General features: G+C 50.2%; 2 protein-coding genes across 2 annotated transcripts; one reads left to right on the forward strand and one right to left on the reverse strand.

Annotated features, from left to right (window-relative positions):
- Positions 1 to 5,085: 5,085 nt before the first annotated feature.
- Positions 5,086 to 6,849, forward strand: EMWEY_00022180 (hypothetical protein, conserved; the record flags this gene model as incomplete). The annotated part of the gene is made up of 1 exon (XM_013480638.1): positions 5,086 to 6,849. One exon carries the CDS (start codon positions 5,086 to 5,088, stop codon positions 6,847 to 6,849), a length of 1,764 nt encoding a protein of 587 aa, XP_013336092.1.
- A 2,205-nt stretch (positions 6,850 to 9,054) lies between these two features.
- On the reverse strand, positions 9,055 to 10,842 carry EMWEY_00022190 (hypothetical protein, conserved; the record flags this gene model as incomplete). The annotated part of the gene is made up of 1 exon (XM_013480639.1): positions 9,055 to 10,842. One exon carries the CDS (start codon positions 10,840 to 10,842, stop codon positions 9,055 to 9,057), a length of 1,788 nt encoding a protein of 595 aa, XP_013336093.1.
- Positions 10,843 to 12,115: the final 1,273 nt, after the last annotated feature.

Raw genomic sequence — 12,115 nt, forward strand, 5'->3', positions numbered from 1 at the left:
GAGTCCTCCGCAAAACAGCAAGCAAGCAAGCAAGCTGTTGGGAGTATTTCCTAGTTCCTTTCAACGAAATTCCGTCGCTACATTCTCCCCCGGTTTTAGGCCCGTAGCATGGTATGTCGGAAGTTGGTATTCCTGAACCAATCGCCCCGCCGATAATATACATGTCCCAAGTTACACAAAAGCCCTTGCTCGCCTTGTTGGCAAGTGACACAGTCTTCAACAGCTCTCCAGAGTGTTGACATAAGCGAACCTTTCCGCCTTGCAGCCCGGTATAGGTGTGTGTGTCTGGCTTGCATCATTAGTAATAGCACGGCGAATCGAACCTTGTCTCGAAGCTCTTCTCTCCCACACCTACAGGCACTTAGGCATCTAACCTCTGGACGGCTGGGTTCTGGAAAGAGAGTTCACGTGCACCCACGGAAATACTAAGTATTGTGATTCAATTGTATCTCAGAGCAGTCACTTGATAGGATTAAGGACTCGCATTAGACGTTAATACACCGCATTGTACACCAAAATGCATAAGCATTCGTGAATGTATCCGAGAAAATCTTCTGAAATTATCAAAAATGTCATCTATTCACTTTTCTTGAGCAGGGGTGCTAGATGGTTCGATGCCCTCTACTGTTGATCCAACCACACGTCGGAAGCCTTGTTCGGTTAAAGCAAGTGCATTGGCTGTACCGCGCACAACAATAAGTGTTTTGACAGCAAAGAGAGCCATGGGAGTGGCTGGGACGTTTTGTATGGGGAGTTTTTTGCCTCCGGTTAGCCTCATGTTCGCGTTCGAGAAGAACCAAAAGGCCCACAGTTGCTACTGGCATTTTCTGCATTAGGACAGGCACGACAATAGTGAATTTACCTAACCAAAGGCATAACTTTTAAAGAGACAATCGGGACTAAAGTTTTTCGGCGTCCACTGCGGTTCACGTTTACTCTCAGGTCTGGAAGGCAACAATGCAATAGAATGTGCAAAGTTGGAAATCTGTCTGAAGTGGTCTCATTAATACTTATCAGAACCGACTAGGCAAACGGTGTGCAGAAAACGTTTTCAACAGTTGTATACTGTGCTCACATGCACAGTCACTAAGACTTGTTCGTGCTGGCTTGCCTTTCTGTCCTGCATGCAGAGCAGCGGCAAAGTGCTTGGCAACCCATTGCAGTCATCACCTCTCCCGCATCTCCAGCCACTTGAACCGCTGAATTCAAAGCGCCTGGGGACTGGGGAGAGAGTGCCACTCGTATTTATGTGACTCTCATCTTCACTGGTAGGACACAAATGCAGCTCATACTTTGCCTCAGAATGGTCCTGAGCCCTTCGTTACACTTCCGAGCAATGTGTGAATCGCCGGGTGCACGTAGGAACAACGAACCTGCCGCCCTCAGCATGGCGGCGTCCTGCATAGCGTAGAGTAGTACCGAATATGTTAAAAGTACAAGCCTATTTAAGAAATCCTTTTCGATCTCTCCCAGCATCGCTGCCCAATCTCAGCCTTTTACTCTTTTTGCGCAATAAAGGTCGGTCAGGATCCGTAGTATGCAAACAGTACAATGGATCTCCTACTAAGGCTCAAGCGGCCTAGCCTTTGACGTAAACAATACAATGTGTTATTAGTTCTTCACCTTCTATCCAATGGTTCCTAAGTCCAATCGGTTACGTTTGCTCACAAGCAAATCAGGGTTTGGCACAGGCTACTTAGCAAGGGTTCTGACACTGGGCTGGGCTAGACCCGGAGCTATTGGCGTTTTCACTTCTAGGAAGGGAGCCAGGGCAAGTGTGGTTGTATGCAAGCAGGCACATTGGTTTCTCAGAGCACATTTGGAGTATCGCTGGCACACGCCACTTTATAGGTATATTCCTAGGACGGCACGAGAGCAGGCGGCTGAAGAGTTGAGGAGGCCAGATAAAGGAACTATACCGAAAAAGATTAGTTTAAGACGTTTTACTCGTCGATGAGTAGGAGCCCAACAACGGATTCGGAACTACTGTATCAATGGCTTATCGTGGGGATGTCGCCGAGGGAAGGCAATCGGTACCTAGCTGAGCAACAGAGTGGAAGCTAAGGTGTGAAAGGGATGATCTCGCGAGGACTATGGAATACTCACGTATCAACCTGAAGACCTCATAAAAGGAAAAACGCCACATCTACCGCCGTCCAAGAGTAAGAATGTGGGATGAAACTCCAAGGATACTGAACGTGTGGATGTTGGATATGTGAACCATCCCACACGCAGCCGGGGACTTTGGGACTCAGGATGCCGGGAGGAGATGTCGACTGACTCAATTACTTCTTTTATAGCAAGCAAGGCAGCACAGTGCGAGACGAAGTACCTACGACAAAAGGGAGGGAGTAAGGGAGACTTTGAGAAGCGCTTCAACGCTAATACGCAACGCGACTGGAGAACCGCCATGACCCCGTCTCAATGGACGGCGCGTTGAAGGGGCCGAGAGGGCAGATAGATGCACCTACAGACCTTCCTCAGAGCGTTTTATCGTAGCTCGTATTAAAGGGCAGCAGTTACTACCTTGAATTGGGATAGGTTGCGCAGTGGGCATGATATGTGACGCTTCGGAGAGAAGATACAGTTCTCCGCTTCATTCGCACTCGCTGCGACTACCCTTCGTAAGGGGTAGACAGGACACAAGCATCGCCAAGAATATGGACATGAAATGCGGCACTATTTCAGAAACGGTTCATATTACCATTATAAGGGACCTTTACTTTGAACCAGTCCCCCAAGACATCACCCTGGGGGTGCCCGAGGCGGCCAAGCGGAGGGCACAGATGCGAACCCCTAATGACACCGTTGAGGCTCAGGTGCCGAGCCGAGAGGATAGGTTGCACCTCGCATTAGTTCCAAGCACATTTGGCTCCCCTACGGTGAGAGGGATGGAAGCAGCGTCCACAGGACACAGGAACTAGAGGCTCCTCTGCAGTGCAGAGGCGCTGCGAGCAGCCACAAAGAAAATGTCTGCACCCTCCACTCCATCGTAGGGGTCTAGCACGTCTCTGTTTAAAATCACAGATGTGTTCGTTTTCCAATGCAAACAATTCACCACTCAGGGATTTCGTGTCCTGGCAACTGGGGTCAAACCAGGCCCAGGGACGAAGGAGGCCATCCGAAGGTGACCAAGGCCCCTGTACACTTACATGGAGGTTTGAAAGTTACACGTTTTCTCTATTTGTACTACCCCAGCTTCGTCTGTGACTCTCCTCCCATCGTTGTCGCTCTAATAGATCTACTTGAAAGGGAAAACAATTTATATGGAGAAAATTAAGGCGCGGTCCCCCGAAGCCTCGTGTGGGATCTGGCGTGGTCCCCTGTACTCGCGCTACGTGTTTCTAAAAAGGAATGCCAATGACACAGCGGTTTTTGGAAAAATGAACTTTCAGAAAGGTAAGAGAGCGTAGCACTACCAAAACATCGCCTGCTAGTCACACAGTTTCAGAAGGAGAGCATAAGTAACTAATACACGAGAAAAAGCCCTACGCTGTCCATTTTGAGCTATAGCGAAACAAAAATACTTGATGAGCGTCTCTTCAAAGCAACTGACATTCATCTCCAGTCCACAGGCGTCATGGGCGCAGCGGCTCGATCGCGTGGAGCACCAGGTGGCGAGGCGGCCTTCAACGCAGCGTGCTGCAAACAAGCTGCAAGGCAGCCCCACACATACGAGCAGGCGATCCTTCGTCATTGTATGTAATGACACAACAAAGCTTTATTGAGGGCTTCTGCTTGCATGTTTGCCAACTGGGGGCCCATGCGCCAACTGACGAAGGACTTGCCAACATTTGACACCGCATGCTACACCGCCTTCCCACATCTCCATGCGCTGGTTTTGCCACGACCAGAACTCCCGAAGACTTGTAAGAAAGGTCTGCTGCGTCTCAAAGAAAATCTCTTTTTACGCGTCTGCCTCTATTCCAGCGATGCATAGTCGTTGGATATGCACGAGAACCCTGGTTACAACCTTCCAGAAACTGCACACGCACACCTCTACGAATGTCTGCGGTAAAGCAAAAAGATTCAAAAAATTCCGCTTTCCAACGTCCTCTTTTCAATAGAACACTCCCATAGCTAAGAAACTGTGCAGCACTTGCTGGCTCCGGTTCTTGAGATGTGCATGCCGCTTGCTATTGCAGAGACATTGAATAATAACCCACCCTGTCAAATAGAGTAAATACTCTGTTCATTTCAAGACATTAATTACGAGAAGTTACACGGAGTGCTCTGCTTTGCGATCACGTGTGGGGCTTGCTATTGAAGCAGCATAAGCGTCTGCACGAAAGCCGAACGCGGCGAGCGAGTCGTGCGGAAACCGTTCTGCACTGCATTGCTCACACAGTCAGAGAGAAAGTCGTTGCAAAGTACCCAGCTTGAACCCAGTGATTGGTGAGCTTTTAGATGCTGCAACTTTGTGATTGTTAATAGATACGTGTTTTGCACGGACCAACGTTCGTCAGCCCCCTGCCCCTCTCCCATGTTCGGTCCTTTTCGGTACAACATCGGGTCTCCTACTTTCTTTGTGGCAATTTACTTTCGCTGAGTATTCACTCATTCTCTCATCAATCAGCCCCCTCACAACTTTGATTCGATGCATTCCCACGAACGTTTTCCAGGATGAACAACGACTGTGGCGGCTACGGGAGCACGGTTGCAACGTTTCGCAGTGTTTTTTCGAAGGTTCTGGGCGAGAACAGGTGAAGAAGGTCGTTAAAATTGGCCCCATTGTATATCCTGTTACTTATCTGCAGGATTATCTCAATGGGTTATGCCATGGGGTTTTCAGAACAGCAGGCGGTGGCATCTTTCCCAGATGCGCTAGTGCCGCAGGCTGATAAGGCCGTCGGGGTCTCTTTCGCCACATATTCCTCCTCACAATATCCCCATAGGGCACAACTTCTTCGCTGCAGCCCACGTGGTCATTCTATTGGTCGTGTTTTCCTCTCTGCCGTTGCATGTATTGCAGCGGTCGTGCTGTTAATATCCATCTGCAGCAAAACTCAGCTGAGAGGCCATTCCTTTGACTCCCGCTCCCGCCGACTGTCTTCAAATGACCGGACCAAGCGTGGGTTTGAGAAAATGTGTGAGGGTAACGCTGAAGATGAAGCAGCGTGGCTGCAGTCTGATGATGATGAGGATGCAGGAGAAAAAGGACCTTTGCACAAGAAGCCTCGAGTCTCCACAGAGGTCTCGGAGAACACTCTATCCGAGCAAATTCTTGAGGGTTCTAGTGGAACAGGCGGAGGTGTAGCTGCCACGTCAGAACACCGTGCGCAGGTAGCGCCCAGCAAGCCCTTGCAACATTTGCCTCACTCAAAAAGGCCCGCCTCGATTGCAGCAATGAAATGGACCTCAGATGAGCTAGAGGCCACTGCTGCACTGTTTCAGTTGCGAGTAGGGCATGAATATGCAGTCCGTGTGGGTCCAGTAGAGGGGATTCCGGGCACAACACTGTATATAGAACCGAAGGGGCCACCGCAAGTAACGAGTGTCCAGGAAGGAAAACAATCCAAAAGAAGAATGGTGAAGCTTGCTACTTTCTTAAAGACGTCTAGATCTGCAGGAGGAGCTGCATCTAGACCTGCAGGAGGGCTTGCATCTGCACCTGCAAGTGGAACTGCACTTGGGCCTTCAGGCGGACCTGAATCTGGACTGGCATCTGTACGTGCAGGTGGAACTGCATCTGGACCTTTAGGCGGACCCAGTTCTGAACCTGAAGGTGGATTGGCAACTGCGGCTGCAGCACGACCTATAGCTGGACCCCCTTCTGGATCCTCATCTGAGCTGAGAGCTTTACTTTCCCGGGTCCCTGAAGATCAAACTTCAGCTGTAACTGCAACTAGCAGTGCAGTTGGAACTGCAGAAGGGACTACGCGTGGACCTGCACCTGGTACTGCGCAAGGAACTACTCATGGAACAGCACCTGGTACTGCGCAAGGAACTACTCATGGAACGGCACCTGGTACTGCGCAAGGAACTACTCATGGAACTGCACCTGGTACTGCGCAAGGAACTACTCCTGGAACTGCACCTGGTACTGCGCAAGGAACTACTCCTGGAACTGCACCTGGTACTGCGCAAGGAACTGCTCATGGAACTGCACCTGGAATCACAGGTGGAACAGCAGCTGGAACGGAAACCGGAGTTGCAGCCGCAGCTGCAACTGGTGATGGAGATAATTCGCTGCCTGGGACTTCCAGAGCGGCAGGGGATGCACCTGTCGTTGAGCATCTATACTTTCGCCTGCCAAAGGTAGAACAAACACTAGAGCAGAGACTAGGCATTCTGCACGTGAGACCCGACATTGCATCTGAGATGAATGTGGCCCCCCTGAGCCCAGTTTCATTATTGCGCAAAGCACACAATCTGCTCATAAAAGATTGTCTGACAAGGGAAGAACTGCAGGATTTGATAATGACAACAGAACTGTTGGTGCTGCACGCGATGCAGTACCAAAGGCGTTCTCTACCTCAGGACCGCCCTTCACGCGCTGTTGCAATGCTGGGGATGCGCTTCCTGATTTTCGATATTATTGTGTCGACGTTGAATATTATAGGACAGCCAGCTCGAGGGCCCTGGTGGGAACGTTTAATTGCAAGTGTTCCTCACTCCTATAGAGAGATAGTTTTACCAGAAAACGCCAGAGGTGATGCGAAATTCAACAAAATGCTTATCTCCCGCTTGGTGGCCTCCATAGCAATATTGAAAACTGGGAAGCGGCCGTTTAAAGGGGAAGTCATAGAGCTAAAAATGCTTTTGTTCTTCCATGAGTTTTCCCCGTCGCGTTTCCGAGAGGAGCAGTTCAGTTTTTGGAAACAAGATCAAGAGCCACCTGAGAAGTAGACACGCCACAAAGTGACCATTTTCGGCTTCATTTTCCTTTTGGGAGAGCAGTGGTCTGTTCATACTTATTGTGTTGTCGGCGGCAACATGCTGAACATGGGAATCCTCGGCCGGATTATCATGTTTCCGCTGAGGCCAGATTGAAGGCCCCTACTGACGCATGCTGGAATAACACCGCTGCCCCGTCGACAGACAATCTTGTTTTTGCATGGGGGTTGCTATGAACGGCTTCTGCAAATAGAGTTTTATATTTGAATACGACATCCCAAACATGAATTCACCGAGCAAGGTGCTGAAGCAGAGGATATGCTTGTATTCTACATTGTTGAAGCCTGCCAACAATCCAGAACTGCGGGCTGATTTGTGGGAATAATCGTCTGTCAATATACCTGCATAACGTTATACAGCATATTTTTGGGAAGTATGCGAATTCGGCATGCTGGACGTAGGAGGTGTGAGGGAGTCTCTATGTACTTCCTTACTTAGCTGCAGCCCAGATTGACAAGGTCTGCCTGCAACAGTGAACTAGGCTTTTATTTTGCCCTTCTTGATTAGCAGCTGTTGCGCCGTCTTCTTCGTGTAAAATCTCTCCATGGGTACTTTCGAGCTCAGCTCTCGGTGAGCCTTTTAGCTGGGGCACGACTCTTGTTACAACCAACGTGGCACGCCGAACCCCAGTCGCAACGACGAATGCATCAGCTATAACAGAAGGGTTCAGTTTGTTGACACACTCAATGCAGAAGACGTATGCACTTGGAATAATGCGCATTTGCACAGCTAGAACCTATTGACTGCGCTAGATATTCAGGATATTGCTGTGCAATTCCACTATTCTCCCGGTGAAACTGTCAGTACATTCTCGACTCACACCAGTTCTTGGCTAACCATGAGGCAAACAATGAAACGGAAGGGAACGGAGTAGACAAATTGTTGAGGTTGCTCCACCTTAAGATGAGGGGCAATCCTGGATGTGAAGGCCGATATTGTGAAATCGTGTGGGATTGAGAGCAACGACGATCGACGGTCTGTTAGAGGAAGTCGACACTGCTCCCAATCCCACATGATTTCAGAAGGGCGGTCTGCATATTCAGGGGTGCGGGATTATCTTCCTCTCTGGCAACCTCAACAATTTCTTGACTCCTTTTCCTCGTCGTATGCTTGGTTAGCCAGGAATTATTGAGTCTAGAGCCTATTTACTTCAGCTGAGTTGAGTAGTTAGCTGTGCTGTTCCACATTTTCCACAGTGGAACTGTTGTTTGCATTGAGTGAGTGCGAGCCGCCGTTTGCTATCACTAACGCACACAGTTTCGTCTGGATGGAGCTCAGTGGCCTTTGCTAGGGTCCCTGGTCCATAGACGAGGTTCACCCGAATCCGCCAAGACCCCAAAACACCCATGAACACAATTTTGTATAAGCATTTGCAGAAAAAAATGACCTAAACACCTGCCTCCCCTCACTGCGGGCACGTGGGCACGGTGTTGTAAGCGTGTAGAGCTGGCGAGGAGAGGACTCGGAGCAAGTTGTGGTGCAGCCCCCTTTCGATGCATTAACTTGCCGAACTGGAAAATTGATACACATACTTGACCCTCAGTAGCTAAGCTGCACGCAAGTATTAAGTGAACGCGCCAACTGCAAACTGATCGTGCTGTAATAATGTGGTATACTAGGAACTCTATTCACGCTCTGTTCTCCTCTGAGCGTACTACAACAGCAATATAGCAAATGAAAAGTTTCTTCTTCCTAAACGATTGCACTCCCCACAGGCTAAATCCGGCAGTGGCGATTCCAATCATCCAACAGCAACGTGGCTGTTTGAAAACATGTGGAGCGATGTATACTGGCCCGCCCGCTCTCTGATATCTGAAGGGCGAAGGCTTGCGGTAATTGTCTGCAGAATATGGAGTACAAACGAGCTCTGCAAATGCCAAAAGTTGACGAGGCGCCGTGGCAGCACTTGCCTACCCCCAGGGGCGACAAGATAATGGTTGTATGATCAGTTGCCTCACTCAAGCAGTAGTAGAATCGCAGATGGGCTCATACGATGCAAGATACATGGGGATATGGAGGTCATACGTAATTCATTGGAAGAGGTAGAGCTCGGGTATCGAAGGTCTAAACGCCAAGACAGTGACCACGCATTTGGTCAACCACTTGTGGTGAGTTGCATTGCCACAAGAGAAACTTCCTCGTGCTGATCAACCCAACTCAACGCAGAGAGCGACCATCGACATGTTCTTCGGTTGGCTGTTGGTTGAGTCTAGCAAAACGAGCTTCGTCCCTTCTCCAGTCGTCGTAAAACGGAGCTCGAAAGCGTCGCGGGGAATATTCTGAGCAGAAGAGCATCCGCTTGAGCCAGACTAGAGTAGAGTCCGATGGCCTTTTTCCTGTCTTTAATATTTGCAAAGCGTCCATAAGTTCCTGTGCAAGGAACTTGGTGTAGTGCGTTTTCACGCGTAAGTTGTAAACCGGTGCAGATATACTAGGAATATATTGGGGGACGCTACTAATAACTTTCTCCCACCATGGACCCTCCGGCGGTTGACCCAATAGTTGCAGAGTCGCAACAATTACGTCCAACGCAAGGAATTGGAGTCCTAAATGTTCTGTAAGCGGACGAATTGGAAGATCGTCTAAACTGGTCTCATCATGCGCAATACAAGAGCATAACTGTTCACTAACATGTGTTATACCTTCCAGTTCTGCGGGTGTGAGGGTGGGCCTTGCAAGGAAGTCGCGCGCTCTCTCCAACAACAGGGCTAGCTTTCTCCTAGAAAAGCCTTCACATAAAGCAGCCACTGGATTCAGTGGCCTCAGACGTTTGCTGCTGTCGACCTCGGGAAGATGGCAAAATAAGTGGCTGGAAATACTTGGATCGCCTGCACGTGGAGGAGCGATAAAACGTCCAAAAGGAGAGACCCACCGCTTATGCTTCGCAGTTAGAGCCACAGGGCTCTGCATCTGCAGAGTTTCTTGTGATTGGGTCGACGTTGACGGTTGAGCCCTGTCCTCAGCCTGTCGTTCGGACTCTACACTCTTTGGCTCCAAAGAAGGTCTACTCATTGACAACTGCAGCAGGGCTTCGGCCGCATGAAGCTCTCGCGAACGTTGTCCAGTCATCCAGCCTGGGGGGCGGCGAGGTACACGAAGAGAAGGTACCGCAGCAGCCCCGGAAGGCCCCGCGGACGCAGTAGTCACGTTTGAGGAAAGTACCGAAGGTTGTGCTGGACTGTGCGACACACTGCTCCAAGGTGGCACAGCCCTGACGGGGACGGGGAAACCAATGGGTGTCGTGTTTGGGGAGGCAAGATGCGGTTCTGCTGGAATGAAAGACACAAGGAGAAAAGGTGTCGCTCCAGTCCTGCTAGGCACGACGGGCTCAGTAGGTGTCAGGTCTACCGAGACAAGCTGCAGGTGTGCCGGACTGAACGCCGTAAGACCCCGTGGTGTCGCATCAAGCTGCAGTTGTGCCGGACTGAATGCCGTAAGATCCCACGGCGCCGCATCAGTCCTGCCAAGCACGGGAATATTTGGGGGCAGTTGGGCAAAGGCGGCCTGTGGGTGCTCTTCTGGTGATCCCACGCTCGCGGGTGGCTCCCTCCTGCTGGCGGCTGTCCCTTGGATGGAGGGTTCAGACAAAAATGCGACAACATGCGAAGCCTGGGAATTCATCTCGCCTGTTCCTACGTCCGACTCATTGCCACAAACACCTTCATGTAGACCATTGGGGCGGTCACTAGCCGAGATCTGTCGAGCGCGACTGTGAAGGGCATGGTTCTTTTTCTGAATTGCGTTGCACAAAAATATTAGCATCACAACTGCAACAACGGAGGCTAAGGAAGCCGGTAATACGTATCTACGAGAACGACTCCACAGACGACGCCCACGATGTGACGACAGCTTCGACGCTGCTGCGTTGGTGGCCGTGAGGAAAGACGCGCCTAATTGTTCCACGTAGGGCCGAATTGCCATAGCCGAGTGCGTTTGACTCTCCATTGTTCCTCATGCCTGTCGAAAATGAAAAGGGTTCTCACTACGCCAAAAACTCTGCTGCTTACGCATTTGAATACTAACGGATTCATATGAGCACTTTCGTCGCCTGAAATACCTCCTCCCTTGGAAAACAGTCCAAACCGACACAGAACTGCCAAAATCATGTCAGCGAAGGCTCGATGAAGCAGACGTTTCAACGCGGGCCGCAGGGCACCCGTCTGCAGCTCGGTCCATGCCACCGAGGGTGGTCCGCTGACTGGTCAAAACGTCCCAGTTTTCGGCTTAGTTTGGTCGTGGAACGCCGGCCCTTGACTCTTCACTTCGGAGGCAGCCAGGATTAGGTACCCCGCAGAACGATATCGGCAGGATCGAAGGTGGCAGCCACCAGAGGAGAGCGGTGATGTCAATGGTGGCCGCGTTAAAACATATCTATTTGGAATAATGGAGTCTTCAAGAGCCAGATCGCTCGGTGGGAGAGTTCCGGCGATCTGAAGAGTCGACATCACAGCCGATCTGAAATCAATTTGGACGACACTCAAGAGCTGAATCCAGTAACATCCCTGTGCCTGGAAGGTGTGATGTTGAGTCCCCAGTTCTGACCTACTGCCATCTACAGCAGGTTAATTTTCATGCTCCAAGCTGGACGGTTTGTCACTTATGGCTTCCTTCATCTAGCAAAAGCATTTGAATTGCTCACGCGTACCCCTGAGAGTGCTTTCAGCTTGCCCTTGGTGGTCCTGGCATGCAGAGCGGAATGCTGCTGCGAGCCGCCAGAAACCCCACTCACAACAGCAAAGGGTCCCTAGACATCCTGATCTGAACATGTTCAAATCCGTCCAAACTCAAGACAAACTACATTTTATCATTAGCACTTATGAGGAACGAAGTGTACTTATGTACTTATGCTGGGGCTAATGGCCCACCGACATCTGGTGCACGTGGAATCGAGAACACCTCCCCCGCCTATCATTATATGCCTTTGGTCAGTTGGGATGCGGCTTCAGCGTTTCCTAACGCTTATCACTAATTTTTTAGATTGAAATTCATTGTTAAAATATTCTCCCGAAGCCAAAGAAGTAGTAGGTGAGCCAATTTTGGGCGTTGTCGTGTGCCCCGAGTTGGTTGCCCAATGGTGACACCGGGCGCGATACCAATTTCTTGTTTCTGCTTGGTGGCGCTTGTCCTCAGCTGATGCATTTTTTTGTCGAATGTGTCATAAGGGATCTTGGAACTGGTATAGCAGTGGCGGAGGTCCCAAGTATACCCATGTTGACGT

The sequence above is a fragment of the Eimeria maxima genome, genomic scaffold (assembly GCF_000499605.1).
Source record: "Eimeria maxima Weybridge genomic scaffold, Emw_scaff215, whole genome shotgun sequence".
NCBI lineage: Eukaryota > Apicomplexa > Conoidasida > Eucoccidiorida > Eimeriidae > Eimeria > Eimeria maxima.